The following is a 20,595-nucleotide window of genomic DNA, read 5'->3' as shown; positions in this document are numbered from 1 at the left end:
TATTAACTTTCATTATAATCTCTGAGGTCAAAACAAGAATGATTTTAGCTGCACATGCGACGGTTCTGAGATTCTTCACAGTACGCTAAAGAAAAACGGTGGGTCAGTTCAGGAATTTGTTCTTTGGTAAAATCCTGGAACAACAGGAGGATTATAAGCTTTAATTCAAAGCACCACTTTCATGAGGAAAATCATAAGGAAGGGAGGATGATAAGGAGTTTTAAAAAGTGTTTGACGTTTAAGAAAAGTAAACAGATGCCTAAAAGAGGTTTGTCACCAGGTGACACAATCACGGAGAGTGTTGATTGATGTCTTATTGTCTCACTGTGTGTCATCTATGTCGACTGAGATCGACCCTAGATATCATACGAACCGTTGCATGAGGATACGCTGGTTACGCAACAAATAAGTCAACGTTTGGGTCGGTGGATTGTGAGCAGTTTTGAAGTTAGTACACACACATGCATGCACACACACACACAAACACACACACACACACACACACACACACACACACACACATGCATGCACACACACACACACACACCATCTTCTCGTCATATGATCAAATATCAAATTGACATTGGACATCAACATACAATACATATTATCCAGCAATCATTAAAGGATATCTGTATATGACAACACCAAAGAAAATAATAAATTATTCATTTAATTCAGTAGTTTATTTATAGTTTTATAGTTTATGTAGAATAAGTATATCGTTTAGTTATTATAATAACTAAATAATTATTATAGAAAAAGAGAACCATGACAGGAATGGGTTTGACTTTTCGTGGGCTATATAGAAAATGGCAATCATGTAGATTTGAGTTCTTATTCTAACATGGTTTATAATTTATGAGGTAGCAATCTGGATCACTTGCAAAGGCCAGGCCTTTTCCCAATACGTTGATAGTGAGCCTGCTCTCTCTATGGGCCCCCCGACCACCTGCACTATATCTCTACACCGCTAGTGTGGGTCAAAATAAGTATGGAAGTGGTGATACTTCAGTACGGAAAGTTGTGTGAAAGGAACATCAATGGTGACGCCATGTTTCATATGGGACACTAATAGTGATCTCCTTTGTGAAAGTCTGGTGTTTTCGACCCCCGCATCACCTCCGACCTCCTCTCTATGCAGACTTGTTGTTCTTTATACGATGTCACCTCATGATTACCAGAATGAGACCGGAACCTGAAACTCAATGAAGGAATGAGGAAACACTTTTTGTTCTGCTTAAATGCCCCGTTGCTGCAGCTTTAAATGTCCTCACTTAAAGTGTCAGGACTGAATGGGACATGTCTCGTGATGAAGAGGAGGAGGGACAAGTTCTAAACAAAATCTGCGAATCCTGTAAGAAACAAGGAGCCACGCAACATCCAAAGACAAGTTCTGTCATATCGTCACATCCTTGCTCTCAAAACATCAAGTTCAATCAAATTCATTTTGAAATGAGTCTTGTTCACATATCAATGTGTGATATCCTCGTTGTTTTTATGTTTCTTTAAAATGTTAAAAGAGGTTGGAAGAAGTGAGTAAATGTGACAAAAAAAAAATGGTTTCCATTTTGAAATTAAATGAAAAGACAGAATAAGAATAAGAATTATTTTTTCAATAATTTATTTTAATGTGATGCAATAAAAAAGAACATTTGATTAATACATTTATAGTTTTTTAAACAGTTCTTTTTTCATCTTGAAGTTTCACTTGATGTTTGACCCTGTCTGACTGTGGTGGTGTTGTCTGCGGATGTGCCAGTAGGTGGTGACCTGAGCACATTTTTCCTCCGCTCTGTGCCTGCTGAGCTGCTCTCAGCGCCTCTGGCCTCTTTTATGATCTCAGATCAATAGTTTCAAAAAGATGCAATCAATGTAATGCCTTTCCTGTATTTGTTTGACTTTGTAAGCCAGGAGGAGAACTCAGATGCTCACTCCCTCGCTGTGATGATTGCTGGGTTTTACCGCAGGTCTCTGCATGATAAAAGCTGCTGGATTTATTTACACCCCCAACAGGGGGTAGGCAGCACAGACTGGAGAGCATGAAAACAGCATCTCGACATGCTGCACTTTCACTTCTTAAACAGGAACTGCACTCGGCTCAAGAGGGCTTCAGCCAACAAATAAAAAAGCTGAAACTGACTGTGAGATGTTAAAAATGCTTATTAAAATAACATATCCTGGTGTATAAAGTATAACATGCTGTGGGTGACACAGTTGCTGAATTTCATCATAATTAAAAAATGTACAGTTAAAAACATGAATAATCAGCTGATCATTGCAATTTCAATACCAACTATCAGGTACTACAAAATATGTTCTTTACACCTGTAGCAGTGTGTGGTTGGCGGTTTTTGTTTCTCCTGTTTGTTCCTGTTTAGTTCTAACGAACTATTCTGGTTGAGTTGACCTATATCATAAAACGGGGCAAAATGTGGTTTGTTTGAGCACATGGACACTTTTTCTTTACAATCTGAGGAAGCTTCACTTGGAAAAATACAGAAATATCCCTGTAAACAAAGTAAAGTAGAATAAATAAGTAAATAAATCCCTTTTAATTGCTGATTTAAATGTTTTGTGCGTTATCTAACAGGTCAGCTTCACCACTTATTCTGTCGTCGTCTTGCAGACCTCGAACGAAAGGTTTGAATAACCTGAAAGACCATAAAAAGAGACAGATCAATTCAGTGAATTGTTCAAACGGAAAGAAGGCACCCTACAATGCATGTTTGAAAAAATCCCTAAAGGTGGAGATGGGCGACTCTTAGAGGAAATGAAGCCTCAGAGCAGAAGTCAGCTCGCCTACGAACTGTCCACAAACAAGAAGCAAGCAGCATTACTCATCAACAGGAAATCCACCATTAATGCTGCATGATTTTCATTGTCAGGTGGAATTAGCCAACGTAATTGTGATTACACATCTGATAATGTGTCTTTAATTTTAAAAATAACCCTCCTTGGCCACTTCATTGTGTGCACCCACATGATCTAATGCAATCCGATGCAGCAGCTCAGCCAGAAATTCTACGTTTACAAAGATAATAATGCAGTTTTTGTTACCACTGTCAGAGAGGAATTCATTTACCTATGCGTTTATCGAGGTCTAGCTTGTGACAATCTTGTAAACATTAGAAACATGTCTCAATAGGAAGTAGCCTCAATAATAAACATACAGCTGAATCAATACTTTGACCAACATGTCTTCCAAACTGATTAACAAAAATGTGCCATTTGCCCTCTAGAACGCCACGTAAAAGATGATCTGATCCATCATCAGGGCATCATCTATTGTCTGTGCCCTCCAAGACCTTTAGAAATCACTGATGACAAATACATCTGTTTTTATGATTTGACAACAAAATGGTTTCGTTAGGTTCATGCACAAAAACAACTTGTTCAGGATCGATTAGCTTCATATTGGCAAGATAGTCGTGCAAACGTTTCTCTTGTGGTGTTCCTCAAGGCTCCATTTTAGGCCCCATATAATTAAAATGACATGCTTCTACAGAGGGTTGTTTCAAACCATTATTATACAGTTGTAATGCAAAAATAAAAATATTTTCCCCGTACACCTCCTTTTCACCAATTCTTCTTTCATTACACATTCTCATTTCTTTTGATTTTAATTACCGTATTCATCTATAATCCAACTTAACCATGTTGCTTCAAAACCTGTATCAAATCATACAATGTATATAGATAAATAGAGTTTATTTACCCAAATGCTGATGAGAGATAAGATAATTTTGGCAAGGCCCACGACCACGTAGCCTATTATGCTCCATTTGACCGGCAGGTCCTTCACTTGTTTGTGGCAGAGCTGGTCGGGGTGCGTCATGTTCAACACGGTTGTCATTGTTGTTGGGTCAGCCTGGGTCACACACTCTATTTTTAGACCAAAAAATCAGTATATGAAATAGAGAAGAAGAAGATAATTTCTTCAAAAAATGTAACAAACAATTTCACAACATTTTTACACTGAAATTATGTTTTTAAATGAAACAGAAATTGTTTTATCGAGTGGAGGTTACATTTGCTAGTTGGATGACATTTTCAGAAATCAATGGTAGATATGAGTATGGTATATGGGGTTTAATGGTATACGGGAGAAGCCTAACTGTCACAGTGGAAAGGAAAATATTGAGTGTGTTTGAGGAGGGGAATGTATTTAAAGGGGGGGTTTCCTGCTTTTTGATGTGGCTTGGCACAATCTATGACTGCAGATGCAAAAATGAGGTTAAAGCAGACAAGTTTTGGTCCTAAACTAAAGTAAATAATATTGGTTTGTTTGTCAACCATATAAATTCATTCACATTTATATTCATAAAGTTCTCAATTTTCTTCAAAAGCTGTAATCAAAAACCTCCAACACACTCTTGATTTTTGAGCATTAGTGTATTAAGCCTCTATTCCTATCACATTCAAACATTTGGGCCATTATGACCATGCGTATGGCTCTAATTGACTCGTGTATCCATATGTAAGTGTGGTGGGAATGGAAATTAAAGCATAGCTTACCGTGAACTCTCAGCTCGACTTTGAGATTCTGATTTTGACCCCCTATATTTGCACTGATTTCACATTCGTAGGTGCCCGAGTCTTCAGGCGTCACCCTGGGGAGCAGCAGACTGTGTCTCTCTCCGAAACTGGGTTTGAGTGAACGACTGAAGTTGTAGTACTGCATATCGTCATCTTTACCCTTCCTGACGATGCCAAGTTTCTGCTGGTTGTGAACCTGTTAAAAAAAAAAAAAAAAAAAAGTCAGATTAAATGAAAGTCACTGAAACACCGAAAGGAACGACGATGAAAGGATTTAACTGACTTTGTACCAAGCCACAGAGGTGTATTCAGTGATGGTAATGTCAAGACCTGGACACATCACTGGAACATCTTCATAGCAGTTTGCATATGTTTCTGGCCAACTCTGGGTTGTGTGCAGCAACAGCAGCTGAAATAATGAAACCACAACAGCATCAATAAACAGAGCGACCTTTGGTCGTGTTGTGAAGGTAATGGTCAATAAAACACGAATAAAATGATAACTGCTTGAATCTTACAAATATATAACAGTCAGACTCAACTCACCAGAATACAAGACACCTCCTGTGACATGTTTCACACCACATCTGTAACTGCGCTTTAAGTTTTCTTCCTCACTTCACTTGAAATGTAGTCACAGTTTCCTGTGAACTGAGCTGTATTATTAGGGGCATCCGCTGCCTGAGAAAACACACTACCATGTGGCGCTTGAGAGCAGTGCATCATTACACTATTACTATAACTCATATTCATGGAGGGGTTTTTTTTTTTATAGGACAAAGAATTTGGTTCACTTCCTTAACACCCACCCAAGAGGAAGTTTTTTTGTTGTTGTTGTAGTTTTTGTTTTATTTTCTCCAGCAAGGCAGCTCAGAGAGAAATTTAAAAGGGCGCCTCCACCAATTTATTTAGTGGCTAAAGTCATCATGTTTCTCTCAGCTTGGGTTCAAATTATAACAGGAGGGCTGCATTAAAAGTGTGGGGTTTAAAAGAGGATCTAAGTTACATTAAATCGTAGTGTTTTGGGAGCCATATTAGAGAATAAAAGTCAGGACATCTTTTTGACTGTTTAAAATCTGTTTCTTAGATCTGATGGAAGTAATATACTGTTAGTGTGTGCATGCATGCTGAGGTGTGTGTGTGTGTGTGTTTGTGTTGTCATGGTTTCCCATCCTCGTTCACCTGGCTCTGCTCATCATGCACACCTGTTTGCTATCAGGCTCATCACCTCTCCCAGTCTGCCCACCTGGCTCTCATCTGCTTGTAGTATCTACCCCGATCATGGTAACACACTTATCTTTGTGCGACTAACCTGTGTCACTAGTTGCCTGTCTTCCCGCTTGCCTCCCTGGCTGTTTGCCCATAGTGTCCAAGCTACCACCTCATTCCACGCTCACACGAGTCCTCCATTATCTCCATTCTTTCCTTCTGCCACCGGATTCCCGGATCCCCTGCCAGCTTCTCATCCAGATCCTCCTCCACGATAAAAGAACACCACAGCCCATGTCCTGTGTTCAGTTCCTGCTTGTGTTCATAACAAATACTACATTAAAAAAAACTTGATTTTGCTGACATCCAGTGGTTTAATGGTCAATGCATTAAAAAAAAAAAAAAAACGGTTTATACAATTTGTGCTGTTAGTTGTTGTGAACGTCCAGACTTGAGGTGTGAAAAGTCATATTTCGCTCAGACATTCATTAAACTGTAAACATATAACTACCAGTCATTATTTATGCTGCTAATAGTTTTAATTTCAACGATTGAAGCTTACTTACTCGTCCGGATGGCTGGTCAACACATGCATATTTTTTTTGACAATGACGGCTTTAAAAGGTTCTCTATATTTGAAAGAAATACATTTGTTCCCCATGGTTTAGAGGAAGAGTTGAGTCTGATACTGACAAATTATCTAGATTTGCTAAAAGTTGGTCAGTGAGATGTTTCTCCAAGAGACTGAATGCCTTACATATTTACAGCTCACATCAATCACACACACACACACACACACACACACACACACACACACACACACACACACACACACACACACACACACACGCTTATGAGTCTGGCTCATCCTGTTGTTGTCATGGCAGGGAACTCCCCATTGTCTCCCTTCAAGCATATTATTTGTATGTGTCGCTCTTGTTGACAAAGGAGGTCGATATATGGTTATTAATAGCAGACTGGCTTTATGGAAAAAGGAAGAGTGAGGTCTTCGGATTCCACCATCTGTATTAAACAATGCCTCAATCAGCAGCAGCTGGCACGGCGAGCGCAAGGGACGCAGACACTCGGCGACGTTCACGCAGAACTTCAGTGGGAGTGAGGATTTTTTTTCTCCGGCCGCTTCCTATTGGACACCGGTAGCTGCAGCTGTGAGCCGTTTTAGATTTATGACAGGGAGTGACCGCGGCATTAGGAATATGTAGTACAAAAGCATGACGCGCTACACATTTAAGATAAAAAATCTCTCACTGCAGATGTTCCTAGGCCTATAACTGTGTGTTAAAAGGAAACAGTGTGGTGATGAGGGAAGTTCTCACTTATCAAAGTTGTGATTCTCTGGAGGTTACATTTGCATGTGCATGTATTGTGTGCCATGCATGTACACTCAGTGCTGCAGTTAAAGGGTGTTGCACGCCACGGTTAATCCCAGAGGTTGTTAGCACGCCCAGCTGCTAGCGTGGGTCTCCATGTTTCTGTCAGCGAGGTTGTTCGCCGCACACTCTGTGGCCTCTGATTGAGGAAATCCTCTGTTTGCTGAAATGAAACGTCCCAATGGTTCCGCCGTCTCTCCCACAGGTCCTGTACACGGAGACTTTCCCATGAAGACTGTGCATGTTTACTGGGGTTTGACAGATATATAGCTCTTTGATGGAGCCTAACGGTGACCAGTGCTTCAGTGCCGGAGAGGCTTAGAGGTGATATTTTGAGATCATTCTAGTTGTTTTTAATCCAAAACCAAAACTTTAAAGGGAAATCAAATTAATCTGAGTTCAGTCCGGTTCTATTAGATCTTTATTGTCTCATGAGAGGAAATTATTTCAGCAGCAAGGAAGCATAAAAAACTTAAAACATAAACCTAATAAAAATACAATGGGACAATTGTGCCTTTGCTAGGTCCCGCCCCTCAAACACAGACCGGCCAGTCATAGTGTAGCATCAGCTCGCTCCTATCCAGCTCTGCTACCCTGATATACAGGAACAGCGTTCCTTCATTTTATTGTCTTTCGTGTCTCAGTTGTCAGGTTATTTGGTAGTTCACTTTTACACTGTGATTTGTAAGATTCAGCTTCTATCTTGAGCTCTTTATTTGTTGCACCTTGTTTTTTAAGACCTGTACTTGAAGATGTCACTCCTTAATTCCTTTAAAGAGACGAACAGATTTGTTATGAAAAATGTCTGACAAAGAAAGCTGATGATTTCACTCAACGCTGCCACCTTGACAATGATGCCCATGCCTCCACACGCGCGTCTCAACATTCCGACAGCTGAGCCGGCTGCTTGCAACTCAACCTGCTATCAGTGCTAACAGTGCTGAGAGCATCCCGATCTATCTCCCACCCAAACGTTGATTTATTGTGTCACGTATATTCTTGTCATGACGGTCACATGACTCATTGGTCACGTGACTCGTCACATATACTTGTTCTGTACTTGAATATGAACGTATTGGCTGAAGTGATTCATGTCTTTGGGAGCCTGCAGAGCTTCATCACTCTGCCTGTTGTTTTAAGAAAGCAAAAAAAAAGAAGCCTTTCAGTCCATATTACTGGATTCTCCCCTCTGCCTCTGGGCTTTGGCAGGCTGCTGAGTGCTGGAGACGGACTGTCCGAGCCTGCAGCAGAACAGAGCCGTGTTATGGAGATCGGTATTGTTCCATAATTTCTTCTCTGGGATTTCCTCTTACCAGCTCCCCTCACCCGCCCATCCTATTCACTGTACAGCCCTCCATCATCCTCCCCCTGTCTGAAGGCCTTGCCAAACTCTTTGGCACTTGAAAACAATTGTCCTTGTATGTTTGAGGAGACAGAGCCGCCTCCTTAGACAGGCTTTTCTCCCCCGCAGCGGCTCAGCTGACTGTCGGGCAGACAGACGTCCACGTCCTCCTCCTCCAGCAAAAGTGGTCATGTTGAGTAAAATCGGAAGCGAGGAATCAGAGTCCTGAGCCACAAAGTGACTCAGAACCATTAATATCTTTGACATGCAGGTGGAGCGAGGGGCCATCTCCCCAGCCAGGGAGGGTTTGAAACATGCTGAAACAGCCTGTGAGACTAGAAGCTATTAAAATATTACCATGTGCAGGGTTGTTCCTAACAAGAGCTCTTTGGCAAGACTACAAAATGCTGACGGTAAGCACCCATCTGGGAATCAGGACTGCACTCCCAGATGATGTCGAGAGAGAGAAGAAAAAAAAAGCTTTACATCCTTCCCGTTCCTGGATTGTCTATTTCAGCTTTGGAGCAGCAAAGGCAGGAACACATTTGAACAGTCAGAGCGGTGATTTGTGGTTCTATGTAGAGATGTTTTCATGGAGACGTTGCTCAACAAGACTGCTATTTGTTTTTTATATCAGTATCTGTTAATCAATCAACATGAGCATGCTGAGATTTTACATTATAACAGTTTCTTCTACATTTATGCTCAAATAACTCTGCAAATTTAAACACAAGGACGCCCAGCTGTAATCTGGAACATCCAATAAAGCACCGAGCGTCTCAATGGCAACATAAATAAGACACGTTTTGAAAACATTAGACATTACATTACTAGAAGTTTAAAATGGAAATATACCCTAAAAACTGTACTAAGTACACATTGTTATGTGTATCCTTTCATCACATTATGAACCAGCAGGTCATACTTAATACTACTTAATATTTTAGTTTTGGATAAATAACTCAAATGTGGAATAATAAGGTTATAACACTGGGTGATTTTTAGTGTCACAGAGACGGTTCACGTCCGTCCGGCATCAAAACTAAAATCCTAGAGTTCAGGCTTCATCCCTCAAAGACATAACTTAGCAACAAAAATAATGCAAGAGAAGTGACAAGTGTTGCTTTTGCTGTTTTCATTTTCTTTTCCCCCTCAAAACAATAGACTATCAGGGTCATTTCTCATCTCGCGTCATAAAACTGGCAGCAGGAGGAGGAACCGCCGTCTGGCTTCATTTCATCTCCGCTGAAATTCTTCCTGCACAAAATGTCTTGTGGGATTAAGAGACGCGAGCGTCCGAGGAAGAGGGGGAAAAACTCACCAAAGCGAAGCAGTAAACCTTTTGCAGTGTTCCCCAGGTGGATCTTCGCCTGTCAGACATGTTAAACACATCCACACTGACCTTATTTCTCCCTCATCTCCTCTGATGGCCTCTGCCATCAATTTGTTACCTGTCACCTTTGAAAAAAGAAATTGAAAAAAATAACAACCACTTCCGAATTGGTTGAACAATCACCGTTTGGTTCGCTCACGGTGAAAAGCACCACGGGAGAGACGTACATCTGGGTCCCAGCGCCGGATGAAGTCAAGACTGGCACTGACCCAAAGCCCGCCGCACAGAGAGTTCCTCAGAGAGGTCGCAGTGCGTTGTTTTCCCTTCCTGTGCCTCCGTGACGTCTTCCTGCCGGGGGGAAGCCTCGGGGAGCCATTTGAGGAGGCCCCGGGGCCCTGAGCAAGGAGGACTTAGCACAGCAAATTCCAATTAGCCTGACGGGGCAGGTGGGGATGTGAGGGGGGTGACTCGGACCCTCAGCATGCACCTTTAGCTGCCTTTAAAAATTCCCTTTCCACGTGGCCTCCTTCGTCACCGCCTCCCTCTGCCATTTTGAGGAGCGAGTTTGCAGCGCGACTCAAAGCGATGCCAGACAGGAACTCAGGCTCAGCTGTCTGTGTGTCCGCCTGTTGGACCGATCACTACGCTGTCTTTTACAGACTGAAGAAGACAGAGAGAGGCCCGCAGAGACTGGGCTGCGTTTGCTAAGCAGCTGCATTGCTGTTATGAAACGTTTCGCAGTGAAAGAGGTCAGAATCGTCTCTGCGCTAAACTGAAAGAATATAAAAGTAGCAAGCTACCAAAATAAGAGAGTATCAGTCACGTCTATAGTGATAGTAAGAGCCTGAGGAACGTGTGAGCTAATCCACTAATATGAATTCACAGAAAGGATGAAGAGCAGCATTTTATTACCGTCATTCTTCCATGATTACACATCAGCAGGGTTCCACTTCTGTGCTCCACCGTGACCTCTGCCCTCTCACCCCATCTCTCCCTGCCCGTCGGGCCCACAGCAGTGATTTATCCCTCTGACATACCAACAGCTGTGTTGGGGGGCTCCGAGCAGAGTGTGGGCTACTATTTGCCGTGACTAATCGATAACAGACTTAAAAAAAAACACCAATCGTGAGATCTGGAAAAAAAATACACCAGTCATTGACACCAGAAACCTTGAACCTTTGCTGAGGCTCTGCAGGCTTCATAAACAGCAACCTAGTAACAAGACTGGAAACAATGGACGTGTGTGCGCGAGAGACAACTTTCCTTAAAGACGTGAAAGATATTTTACACCACTAAGTGATCCTTAAGAAATAGATATGTGTGAATGGAGTTGAAATACAGTTTGTTAAGTGAGCATTTAGGTGTCAGACAACTAAATTGTAAGTTTCTTCTTAGAAATTAAGTTGTTAATTTTGTCATTTATGTAATTTTCCAATCTGCAGTTGAGCTTCTTGCCATATGATAAAGGATTTTTCCTTAAAACTACACCCAGCTTTAAACAGAGAAGGTCTCAACATAGCATAGGTCCCAGAATTAAACATGTTCCATTTTTACTTTTTGCCAATTTGATCAATATTCTCTTCATGCGATTCGTTTTACATCCGTGTCCTGAACCATTACCACAATCTGAAATATTTTTTTGACAGGTCAGTTTCTTGCGGTCACGAGACAAACCTGGGAATCAAGAAAAGCAACTGCTATTATTTTGATAAAAATATATTTTATTTAAAACTTTTTGGGGGGGTGGGGTTGGGAGGGACAAAAACTCATAAGTTTCAAACAAATGCACGGCATCTTTGAAAGGCTTATGCTTAAATTTCTCAGTCAAGTATAAATAGTCTCTTGTGTGGTTCCATCATTTGATCCAGCATGTGTGTGCGTGTGTGTGTGTGTTTGTGTGTGTGTGTGTGTGTGTGTGTGTGCGTGTGTGAGAGCGCTATGTAACACCAGCTTCGACTCTTCCCTGAGAAAGTCTTTGAGGATTTTCAGGTTGCTAGTTCACTGGTCTTCAATCAGCGTCTCATTCGCAGCTGACCCATCCCTCGCATCTTTAAACAGTCTTTGCCATCCTTTATCTGATAAAAAAAAAAAAAAAAGAGGAGAGAACCGTTTTAGTCATAAAGTTTCCACAAGAGTTCACTTAACTGCATCAGAAGCAATTGTCATTTTTAGGGACATAAACATAAAATATAATGATCATTTATTTTCTACACATCAGCAACTTTTTGGTGTCACATTCATTTCCAAATGCAAGAGGAAGCTTTTTATTATGTTATATATCATTATATTATTATGTTGTAAACACATCTATCTGCATGAAGACTTTACAGCAAGCGCCAATAAGGCAACAACAAGTGCGTAAAAGTGCATTTTACGCACACATTCTGTATTTAGGATGAACTGAACTTTCAATTGATTTGAATACGAATAGAGAGAAACAAACAGCACCTACCCCTTTTCTCTGGTTGCTCAAACAGAAGGTGCAGATGGTCCGCGGCTGCTGCGCCCCGCTCTCTCCTTGCGCATGAACCGCGCCGAGGCACGGCTGTCCATCGGCGCCGCCGTCCCCGAGAAGAAGCACGTTGGCCAGATGGGAGATGTAGCTGGACGCCAGTCGGAGAGTCTCGATCTTGGAGAGCTTTCTGTCCACTGGCTCGGTGGGTATGAGAGTCCGAAGAGCCGTGAACGCGCCGTTGACGCTCTGGGTCCTGCCTCTCTCCCTGGCGTTCGCCGCGCTCCTCTGTTTCACGACCACCGGGGACTCTGCTTCCAGCGTGCGAGCAATCCGCCTTCGCTTTTCGCTGGAGTCGCAGTAGCTTTGCTCCGAGCTGCCGTCGCTTTCGCTGCGGTTTTCATCGTCCTCGGACGTGATGGTGAAGTCGGAGTAGATCAAGTGCGTCGCCACGGGCCGCAGCATGGCGAAAGTCATCTTTCAAAAGTTCCGAGTTCCGGTTCGGCTCCAAATCCTCTGTTAGATAAGACCGAGAACAAGCTCAGGCGCCAATCCTGCATCTCAGTGTGGCACAAAGGCTGCGTTTACCCATCTGCGATTTAAAAATAAAGCTTGACCGACTTTCCACGAGTCAGTTTGGACTGGCTTGTTTTGGGGATGGACGCGGAGTACCTGGTCAGCTGGGCTCTTATAGCTGGATGGGAGGAGCTGCCAGCAGCGCGCGGTGTTATAGTAACATCTCAAGTGGACTCACAAATAATAACCCATCATAAATATGTCAAATCACAAACACACCATAATTGTACACGCATGTTAAAGCGATACATTAAAAAACAAAGTGAATCAGACACACTATGACTGCCTGCAGAAATATTTTCTGCAATATTATTAATCCTTTTTCACTTTTCAAGCCAATGTAATTAAACAAAACTATTGCAAAACACAACATCAGTAAGCTATACCTGAATTCAGTGGTGTAAAAATATGATAAATAGCCTACTTATTATCATACCAACTCAATAATATGAACTACTTATGTAATATAGTGCTTTATACTGTAAATGCATTTTTTTTAATAAACTCATCAAATGTTTTCTATGTGAATTCATGATCAGCAAAGTAACTATATTGAACTATAGCTTTCGAATACATAGTAATAGAACAGAAAGTAACAAGATCTGCCAAAGAAATGTACTCAAGTAAAGTATTAGTACCTCATAATTGTTCTTAAGTACAGTGTTAACGGCATCAAGGGAGTAAAGTTTGCTTTTCAGTTATTTTTTCCAAGTTTAATAAATTCAGTTAGTGAAAACTGACATGTTTATGGTGCAGCCGGCCACTGGAGTTTGTTTTTGTTGGCTGCTGAACTACAAGACCAAAATAAACATCATATCTTCACAAAATGTCAATTTAAGCGACATCTACATATAATTGTGCAGGTTGTTTGGAAAAAGGTATGTAAATTCTGTTTGTCTTGCCAAATTCCAATGGACGTTTTTGAGTCAAATGTAAGAAATTCTTTAAATGGAATATTTTGAACAAAGGCTGGCTTAATATTCAACCATGCATGGCTATAGAACAAACAGGCTTGGCACATATTTAGAAGGCCTACAGTGAAAAGTTAAGTGTAAGTGTAACATATGATCCTGGAATGACAGATTTAACTTGATACAAGTTAATAAAAAATTTAAAAAAGATCTCTGAAAGAAACATAAGCCTATTTTAAATTGTCGCGATATCTGATATGATGCAGTAATCATTTCACATTACACAGAACCATGAAGACTTGCTGTGAATTTCTTGTGTGTCTTTGTGGGGCGTGTGAAACAGTTTGCATGTGTGAGCGTGTTGACTTGGCACTAAAAACAAACGTTCTTAGAAGAACTCTCTTCTTTCATGGAACAGGGAACGTTCATCCATTTATCTGGCTGATGAGGCGACGGCGTGTTGGCTTTGCCACCCACCGAGTCCCGTGTCGTCGTGCTTCAGGGATCTCCGAGATCCACAGCCCTGTCCCGACGAGGGTTTGCCATCTCTCCACTGTTGCTCGTCCGTCCTTCACTTTACAAGATGGATTGTTGTGGAATTTGGTACGGACATTCATGCCCCCCAGAGGATGAATGCCAATGACTGGAGTGATCCCCTGCCTGTCTCCCTAGCACCACTGTTAGGTTCACGTTTGGCTTATAGTGAAATATCTCAACAACTGTTCAATATACTCCACACCACTGAATTCAAGAAGTACTCAGATGCTTTGCTGAAGTAAAAGTAGAAATATCATAGTCTTAAAATACTCCATTACAAGTAAAAGTCCTGAATTCAAAATGCTACTTAAGTAAAAGTACAGAATTCTTATCATCATCAAATTATTATCAAAAAGCAAATGTACTTAATTAAAAAGAATAATTGAAAATGACATGTAGTGGCATTTCCCTTAATGAAGACTTAATGAAGTGGTGCTACGTAAAATGTAAATGCTCAACTCAGACACAAGTATGTCAAATTAAATATACTTAGTTATATTCCACCAATAGTGTTAAATTAGCAAATTCAAACTAATCAAAGATGTGAGCACCCATTGAAGAAAAACCCAAAAGGCCAGCCGCTGGACGTGGACGAGCCGCTGTCTCACTCACTAATGGGTGTGTGTGTTGATTCGCAGAGACAAAATGGAAACGCGTTAATAAGGAAGCGACTTTCCATTCTCCAGCTTCCCTCTGCTGCTGACACGCTTGTTTACATCTCCGAGCCAAGAGAGCCGGCTAATGATGTCCCTTACAGCGCTTTGAAAGAACAGGTCTGGTGATATTCTGGACGTTTCTTGCCATCAAAGAAATCAACTCAAAAGATGAAAAATAACCATAGACTTGCAAATACAGTCTCCGTTGTTAGGGTTACCACGGTTACCAAAAGTTACTCCCGTTTCAGTTACGTTCGCTCAGAAACGACAGCGCCCAGCTGTTTGAGGGAATTGAGAAGACTTTGATAAAAAAAAAAGGTCATGATTAAATCTGAACCATGTTTTAGTGATGTATGTCAGCGGTGGAAGCAAATGCTCTTGAGGCTGATTGCAACACAGGCTGGGAGACAATCCACAGATGTCTCACTGTAGTTCTTGGGAGGTTTGTCTACCCCGTCTATTACGGTCCGGTGTTGCAGAAAAATGTTGTGCTAATGTTGTGTCGAGGTAGAGGCAAGGACACATCAACGACCTCTGACAAATCCCCAAATTTGAGGTACTTTACTTGAGTGTTTTCTTCTCGTGCCACTTTATATTTCTACCCACAATAAATTTCAGAATCTAATCCTTTACAAAACTACATAAATGCATGAGGAATAATAATATATAATAGTTTATTAAGAGTATAAAAGTCACATTGGACTTTAAATACTTTAAGTAATATTTGCTGGTAATACATACAGTTTTACTTGCATTGGAATGTTTTTTTTTGTTAGTACTTTTACTGAAGTAAAGGATCTGAATACATCCTCCACTGCATGGAGCAAACAGTGGTGAGGTCAGAGGGTGGACACGGCATTGCAAATCTGGCGCAAATTACACGCCTGCAGCCACCGGTAGTCTGAGGGAATTCCGGATAGGAAGCTGTGAGAAGTCACCATCGCCTCAAATGCCTCGACTCTTTCAAGAGGAATTAGTTTTAATGCCTCGTGGAACAAATGGGAGAGCTGGCTAACCAGAGATCTATTTTTTTGTTGTTGCTATATTTTAAATGTAGACTCCACACGAGAGCCAAACCAGATGAGTACGGTCCTGTAAGGTTGTTTTATTTTGCCACTGGATTAGAAGACAGGCGGAAGAACTCTTTCCATCAGAGTTTATCACCATTAAAACAATAAATCCCAAGAGAAATCTGTCATAATAAAAAAATATATAAGAGTGAAAAGGCAGGCTTGTAAAAATGTTAAGATTCTTCTGTTTTAATCCACACCCCTTTGATTTCAACCTGGTTACAGTAAAAAATATAACATTGTATGTCACTATGTGGAAGAGATACAAGACCATGAGACATCCTGTAGGCTATGAAATTTGGTGGGATGCCAAAAGTAAGAATAGCGTCACTGGAGATGTTGTAGTGAGAGGTAGAGGGGTGATCACTCCTCTGTGTATCACCAAAAGGGATCCTTTTCAGCACTTGTAATTTCAAAAATCTATATCTCGTCCACATCATGCACAAACTAAGTTGCTGCTTGGAGTCTCTCAGCCACCAGAGGGTCGTCTAATAAAACAGAAACAACGGGGAAATGTTTTGGAACTTTTATTGCACAAAAGAAGAAAAAAATAATCTATTTTAATATCACTCAGCTCTGTTTAAATATTGTTGCTTTATTAGTCATATCGTTCTTGGCTACAACAATTTGTTCCGTTGTGACGTTGCAGGAGAGAAACTAGAAACCAGAGAAAATCAAACCCTGTTCAGAGCATCAAGAAAGCATTACCAGATCTCTTGTAAACACACCACAAGTGGTAGCGACCGCAACTTAATCTGTCAGTCATCAGAGCAATACTACAGCAAAAAAAAAAAAAAAGTATCAGACTTGACACGGCTACAATCCATTTGTGAAAATGGCCACAAAACACTTCCGTTTCTTAGTCCCCTAAACCCCCTTGATCCATTTAAATCCCCAAAGATAAAGCGTACAGAACCACCCATGGTAACCGCTCCCCGACGCAACAGGTGCAATATATTTTTTTCATACCAGTGTTGCGTGTCACAATCCCTTTGAGGATACGGTTACTTCCAGACAGTGAGCGAGCCACAGGAAGTCCTCTCACACGCGACGATTTCAGAGGAGAAGTTTAGAGTCCTGCGGGGCCGGTCGGTAAAAGCCGCCCAGAGGTCTCCCTTCATTTCCTCGATGGCCACAAAGGGAGACCATCAAGCAGCTCTTGGCTTGCATTGTGAAGGTGTTGATGTCGGAAAGGCCTCGTCTCTGCGCGGTGCCCTGTGATGTATAGGTTACTAACATGATTGTGCTTGCTTACAGTTCCTTCCTCCCAGACAGAGGAGCAGGGGAAATGACTTGATTTAGTAAGGAGGGTCGGTACCAACAACAAACAAACACTATTCATCACAACAAAACTATTATCACTGTTGTTTTTGTATGTTTTTGGGGGAGGGTGAAAGACTACTATGCATGTTATGCATTTGTACTTAAAGCATCAAGAACTATAGTATGAAACCGTTAGTCAGGAAACACATACATTATTATATATAAATAGGTGAGAGAGGCTTTGGTTTAGATGGGTTTCCATATGAACAGACTTGGATGACAGACGCAAGCCTGGAAGGTTACATGACGGATCCAGAAATAACGAGTAAGAAAGACTGATGACAGGGAGAAGGTGCGGCAATATTTGACAACATCTTGTATTTTGACACAAGATGTCATCAGCCTGATGTTCTCATAAAAAACAACTCCTCTTGCAAAGCTCTATCAGCCCTGTTACATTCTTCTCATGCTCTCTGAAACATAACAATCAAAGTTGACTGAGCATGGGATTTAACAACATTTTGTTGTAACATTTGGTCCTATGTAATTATTACATAGTACATAATGCTTTCTAAAATTATCACTAGTGCCACTTTGACTACAGGGACATTTTCATATGATTTCAGACTAAAATAACTTGAATGCGTGAAAACATTTGCATTTTTTCTCAGAACTCAACAGAAGGAGTTCGAAAATTAGCACTTGAAGGAAAGCCACGGGTGGATTCAAAATGCCTTTTTTTTCCCTCCACCGAACACATTTTGACATGTCACAGTCGGAAAGGCACAGGTGTGAATAATAAAAGTAATGACGGCTAAATGCAATTAAGCTGCTTCAGTTTCAGGGTCCTGGCACCGTGCATGCTGGCTCACCGTCACTCTGCCGTGGCAACTTTAATGTTGACACTTGTGCTTTTCTTACTATGACAAGTCAAAATGTCTGCTGTGAAAAAGGCCTCAAAATGTGTAACCATCCTATCCACTTACTAATGTCGTTTCTGCATTTGCTGTACAAAGAGAAATGGCAAGATGGTGCTGTAATATACACAATTCAAATGCCTTTTTAGATGTGTTAGCACAATTTGTGTTTGAAGGATAAAGCTATTAAATGACAGACAAGCAACTTGGTAACAATGTATAATTTACAAAAACACAAATTTACACAGACCCACCCTTAAAATTTAATTCCAATGGTTTCAAATAGGAAATGCCATGTGTGTAATTGAAGAGTTACATTTCCCCCTGCTGGTCAGTCCTTGGCTCTGCAGTCACCAGCTGCAACGGAAAGGGTCTTAACTGTGTGTGTGTGTGTGTGTGTGTGTGTGTGTGTGTGTGTGTGTGTGTGTGTGTGTGTGTGTGTGTGTGTGTGTGTGTGTGAGAGCCACCTGAGCAAAGTCTCTCAAAAAGCTGCAATAGCGTCACCGCAGATCAGGCGTCGAAGCCCCCAAGTAGGTGCTGAGGTCCGAGATGTTTGATTTGATGAGTTTGGCTGGGATGGTCGTCATGTTCAGCCTCTGATACGCAGCAAACCTGTGACAGCCTCCAAAAGAGTAGTAGTAATCTCCCCCCTCTCTGCCTTTGATCCAGAGCACGTCGATGGGGGGAACAACACTGGTGTCGGCTCTCTCCTGAAGGAAAAGCAAAGTGATCATTAATTCATACAGGAAGTATGGAGCAGAAATTACACAAGCATTCCTGAAAAAAAAGTTTGCTATATTATTACTTAAAATAAATGATACATTATACTGTAATGATGAAGAGGGGAAACAGTATGAGCGAGTCGCCTCATGATTTTACATATTGCATCATCATTTAAAAATACAAACTATGTAAGAAACCACTGAATGAAATCTAATTTAATGTCAATATAAACTCTCTACATTCCCATACATATTAATTTAAGAGGATTTAAGGAGATAATGTTGTTTAAGCACAAATATGTACATGAACGTTAAATTAAAGTGATTTTACATTGGGGAGATAATTCCAGTGTTGCACGCCAGGACATTTTTAATGTGGTACCTTCAAATTCCCAGGTACACACAGCTATGATGGCACAGTGCAGATATAATACCGTTACCTTCAGTGTGTCCATCAGACCCTGAACTTTCAGCTCATCCAGCACCGGAGGAATCGGCCTGATAATGACGTGTATCGGGACGTTATGAACCTCCTCGACGCTGTCCGAGTGAATCGACCTGTTGGGCTTCATATCACACCGAGTCGGAGTTCCCGACATGTTTCTACGGGATAAAACCGACAGTTTCACCCGAGTTGTTTTAGCTCCGTGCATTAACCGAAACATTTCCCCATTGAGTCTGTGACCGTTCCTTCACTTCCTGGTTGCTAGCTTGTTTACGTAGTGCGTGGCAGCTAGACGGCTTTTCATTGGTCCTCCCGCGCTGTCAATTACAAATATACGTCACAGCGCCCCCTCTGGTCGGTTTGAACTAACTTTACATTGTGTAATTAAAAGTACTTAATACGAGTACATTTAAAGTAAAACTTCGCCATTTTTGTTTCGTTGGCATTCAGGATAAATGTTGTTAGACTGCCTTTAGTTGTCATATTAAGAGACGGTAGGCCTAGCAACACTGCCGTGAGTTAGCTAGCATTAGCGCAGTAGTTAAGCCTTATTTAGCATAATTACGTTTTCACAAGCTGTGAAAACACCACAGCATAAATTTAAGTTGACGACACGATGGACTTGGTACACATCTGCTTTTTTACACACAAAAGACACCCTGGGGAAACGTGTAAGTGCAATATTCTTTCTTTTTTAGCTGTTTTGGTCTCTTCACTTACTTTCTATTTAGCTGCTAAACGCGCTAGGTGCTAGCTAGCTCCTGTATTGTGCTGAGCAGGTAGTGTAACATTACATAAAAAAAAGAAAAAAGAAAACAGCTGCCTGCTTCGGCCATAAACGACACATGAGAGTGGTGGGAGTTAACCAAGACAACTAAACAGTGAGCTGAAAGTCTTTGTAAACCCCCAGAGAGTCGAGGGCAGCTGCAGATTGAGATAATTGATTCTCCCATTCACATTACTTTCAGAATATAATTTAGTGCAAAAATAAATATTCTTCCGACTAATTCGTCTATATTTCCACAGGAATAGTTGTTAACTATAACTATACATTGAGCAAATGGTTGTTATTTATCTCCTGTAATCAGTTTTGCAAAGTCGCTTATTACCTTTAGCCAATTACACTACTTGGAAAAAGACTTAATTGGTGCTGTTTCTCTCAAAAATGATAACAGTAATTGCAAAATTAAAGATTTCTTCTCCGAATAGGCTGTTTATTTTTCTTCTGACCT

At 41.1% G+C, this 20,595-nt stretch overlaps 3 protein-coding genes across 3 annotated transcripts; all 3 read right to left on the bottom strand.

The window, feature by feature from the left end:
• Window positions 1-1,628: 1,628 nt before the first annotated feature.
• Window positions 1,629-5,224, bottom strand: LOC311016966 (uncharacterized protein). The gene is made up of 5 exons (XM_084015020.1): window positions 5,086-5,224; window positions 4,823-4,948; window positions 4,519-4,735; window positions 3,719-3,885; window positions 1,629-2,654 (listed from the first exon to the last, which is right to left on the bottom strand). The coding sequence occupies exons 1-5, from the start codon at window positions 5,110-5,112 to the stop codon at window positions 2,601-2,603; spliced, it is 591 nt and encodes a 196-aa protein (XP_083871146.1). The 5' UTR covers window positions 5,113-5,224; the 3' UTR covers window positions 1,629-2,600.
• A 6,307-nt stretch (window positions 5,225-11,531) lies between these two features.
• tcf15 (transcription factor 15) lies at window positions 11,532-12,940 on the bottom strand. The gene is made up of 2 exons (XM_084015022.1): window positions 12,267-12,940; window positions 11,532-11,889 (listed from the first exon to the last, which is right to left on the bottom strand). Exons 1-2 carry the CDS (start codon window positions 12,741-12,743, stop codon window positions 11,827-11,829), a joined length of 540 nt encoding a protein of 179 aa, XP_083871148.1. The 5' UTR covers window positions 12,744-12,940; the 3' UTR covers window positions 11,532-11,826.
• Window positions 12,941-16,575: 3,635 nt separating this feature from the next.
• srxn1 (sulfiredoxin 1 homolog) lies at window positions 16,576-19,608 on the bottom strand. The gene is made up of 2 exons (XM_084015029.1): window positions 19,359-19,608; window positions 16,576-18,906 (listed from the first exon to the last, which is right to left on the bottom strand). Exons 1-2 carry the CDS (start codon window positions 19,581-19,583, stop codon window positions 18,697-18,699), a joined length of 435 nt encoding a protein of 144 aa, XP_083871155.1. The 5' UTR covers window positions 19,584-19,608; the 3' UTR covers window positions 16,576-18,696.
• Between the last annotated feature and the right edge of the window lie 987 nt (window positions 19,609-20,595).

This window comes from Eutrigla gurnardus (assembly GCF_963514095.1).
Source record: "Eutrigla gurnardus genome assembly, chromosome: 8".
Lineage (NCBI taxonomy): Eukaryota > Metazoa > Chordata > Actinopteri > Perciformes > Triglidae > Eutrigla > Eutrigla gurnardus.
The sequence above is the reverse complement of the archived record's forward strand: the minus strand, read 5'-3'. Positions and strand labels throughout refer to the sequence as shown.

Bases quoted from the DNA above. Each gene is read 5' to 3' on its own strand.
- LOC311016966 (XM_084015020.1), bottom strand. From the start codon at position 5,112: ATGTCACAGGAGGTGTCTTGTATTCTG. The intron at 4,949-5,085 runs GTGAGTTGAGTC...TCATTATTTCAG, and splicing joins AGGAGGTGTCTTGTATTCTG to CTGCTGTTGCTGCACACAAC. The intron at 4,736-4,822 runs GTCAGTTAAATC...TTTTTTTAACAG, and splicing joins CCTCTGTGGCTTGGTACAAA to GTTCACAACCAGCAGAAACT.
- tcf15 (XM_084015022.1), bottom strand. From the start codon at position 12,743: ATGACTTTCGCCATGCTGCGGCCCGTGGCGACGCACTTGATCTACTCC. The intron at 11,890-12,266 runs GTAGGTGCTGTT...TTTTTTTATCAG, and splicing joins TGAGCAACCAGAGAAAAGGG to ATAAAGGATGGCAAAGACTG.
- srxn1 (XM_084015029.1), bottom strand. From the start codon at position 19,583: ATGTTTCGGTTAATGCACGGAGCTAAAACAACTCGGGTGAAACTGTCG. The intron at 18,907-19,358 runs GTAACGGTATTA...CTTTTCCTTCAG, and splicing joins GTCTGATGGACACACTGAAG to GAGAGAGCCGACACCAGTGT.